The sequence below is a fragment of the Chionomys nivalis genome, chromosome 7 (assembly GCF_950005125.1).
Source record: "Chionomys nivalis chromosome 7, mChiNiv1.1, whole genome shotgun sequence".
Lineage (NCBI taxonomy): Eukaryota > Metazoa > Chordata > Mammalia > Rodentia > Cricetidae > Chionomys > Chionomys nivalis.
Genome location: NC_080092.1, coordinates 29,411,328 through 29,413,354, shown reverse-complemented (window position 1 = coordinate 29,413,354; position 2,027 = coordinate 29,411,328). Strand labels below are relative to the sequence as shown.

The 2,027-nt window shown below is 45.4% G+C and overlaps 1 protein-coding gene across 1 annotated transcript; it reads left to right on the top strand.

Moving 5' to 3' along the window:
- Positions 1-841: 841 nt before the first annotated feature.
- Positions 842-1,439, top strand: LOC130878372 (60S ribosomal protein L11-like). The gene has a single exon (XM_057776308.1). It carries the CDS (start codon positions 869-871, stop codon positions 1,403-1,405), a length of 537 nt encoding a protein of 178 aa, XP_057632291.1. The 5' UTR covers positions 842-868; the 3' UTR covers positions 1,406-1,439.
- Positions 1,440-2,027: the final 588 nt, after the last annotated feature.

The window sequence follows — 2,027 nt, the reverse complement described above, 5'->3', positions numbered from 1 at the left end:
TCACTATCTCCTTCCCTTCCTCAGTCTATGCCTTAGACCTGGCTCTGTCCTGCAAACACAAGTTCTGTCACGGCCTTCCCAAATGGTGGACCATATTGCCCAGGACATGAAAGCAAGGGTTTCCCTTTGCTTATGGTTGTGACTTTGTTTCCATTTCATTCTCTGTTTAAAAATAAAAGCAAAATAGCTTCGAGTCTCATGTTCCTAGATGATATCACAAATACCCCTTCCTGGTCAGGGTCAACAGATGAACGTTGGGTCACCTCTAAATTCTCTAGCAGTAAATTACTGCCTCGTTACCACTTTATTACTGCCCCTTTCTTTGTTCTTGAGGTCTGCACATGAATGAATTATCCAGCAGGCTGGTCTCTTTTTGTGTGTCTTAGTCTTACCTTAACTTAGTACTGTGGGCTAAGATATGACCCTCAATGCATATGTTGAAACTGGAAATTTCAATTTTATGGCCTTGGAGATAGGGCCTTGGGGACAAAACCCAGCTTAAGTAAGACCATAAAGGTGGAGCCCTTGTTATGAGATTATTGTCCATACAAGAAGAGATATCATAAGGCCATCCCTCTCCCTCCAAGTGAAGGTAGCAAGAAATGACCACACCTGAGATACAGCAGTTTCTTCAACCTAACCAGGTTAGAATATTTACCTTTAGCTTTTAGTCTCTAGAACTCTAAGAAAATAACCTCCTATTGTTCAGACTTGGTCTGTAGTATACCTTCTCTGATATACCTCTGTCTAGTCATTACTGGCCAGGAGAATGCCTTTGTTAGGAAAAGAAATGAGGTCTAAAGAAGCTTTTTAAACAATCAGTAGGCGACGGGGCCGGAAGTCCTGCTCTCTCTTCCTGTTCTCCATCATGTCGCAAGATCAAGGTGAAAAGGAGAACCCCATGCGGGAACTTCGCATCCGCAAGCTCTGCCTCAATATCTGTGTTGGGGAGAGCGGGGACAGACTGACCCGGGCAGCCAAGGTGTTGGAGCAGCTCACAGGTCAGACACCTGTCTTTTCCAAAGCTAGGTACACCGTGAGGTCCTTCGGCATCAGGAGAAATGAAAAGATTGCTGTTCATTGTACTGTCCGTGGAGCCAAGGCAGAAGAGATTCTGGAGAAAGGCCTGAAGGTGCGGGAGTATGAGTTGCGGAAAAATAACTTCTCAGATACTGGGAACTTCGGCTTTGGGATTCAAGAATACATTGACCTGGGCATCAAATATGACCCAAGCATTGGGATCTACGGCCTGGACTTCTGTGTGGTGCTCGGCAGGCCAGGTTTCAGCATCGCAGACAAGAAGCGCAGGACAGGCTGCATTGGGGCCAAACACAGAATCAGCAAAGAGGAAGCCATGCGCTGGTTCCAGCAGAAGTATGATGGGATCATCCTTCCTGGCAAATAAATTTTATCCAAAAGGCCAATAAAATTTTTCTCAGAAAAAAAAAAAAAAACAATCAGTAGGCATCGCTGCCTCTTTTGACCTGCACATAAGAGAGACCTAAGTGATCCTCATTCCATCTGGAACTTCTGCTCCATGTTTACGGCTTACTAGGCATAGGACCCCCCCCCCCAAAAAAAAATCTTTCAGTTGTCTTTCATTTCCTCATTTGGGAAAGGAAGATAGCACTTATCTAACGGCCACCAACTCAAAAGCTGAAGAAGGCTCAGCAGTGAAGACCACGCCCTGCTCAGCCTTGGCAGGAGACTTGAGTTTGGCTCCAGCACCCACGTGCTGCAGCTCACAACTAACTTGTAAGTTTAGCTCTAGGTTGCCCTCTTGGGGCCTCCTTAGGTATCGGCAGCCGGCACATAGGCATGCCCATTTCCTCCCACAGATATATATGCTCGCGTCTAAATCATAAAATAAATCTTTACAAAATTAAACAGGGTGAAAGTCACGTCCCTCCTTCTGACACTGTGACTTGCCATCACCATCTACAAAATTCAAGATGAAGAACCGCATAACTAACTTTATTATCTTGTGTTGGGCTGTATTTACAGCCATCCAGGACCATAGATTGGGC

Coding starts and splice junctions, on each gene's coding strand:
- LOC130878372 (XM_057776308.1), top strand. CDS start 869: ATGTCGCAAGATCAAGGTGAAAAGGAGAACCCCATGCGGGAACTTCGC.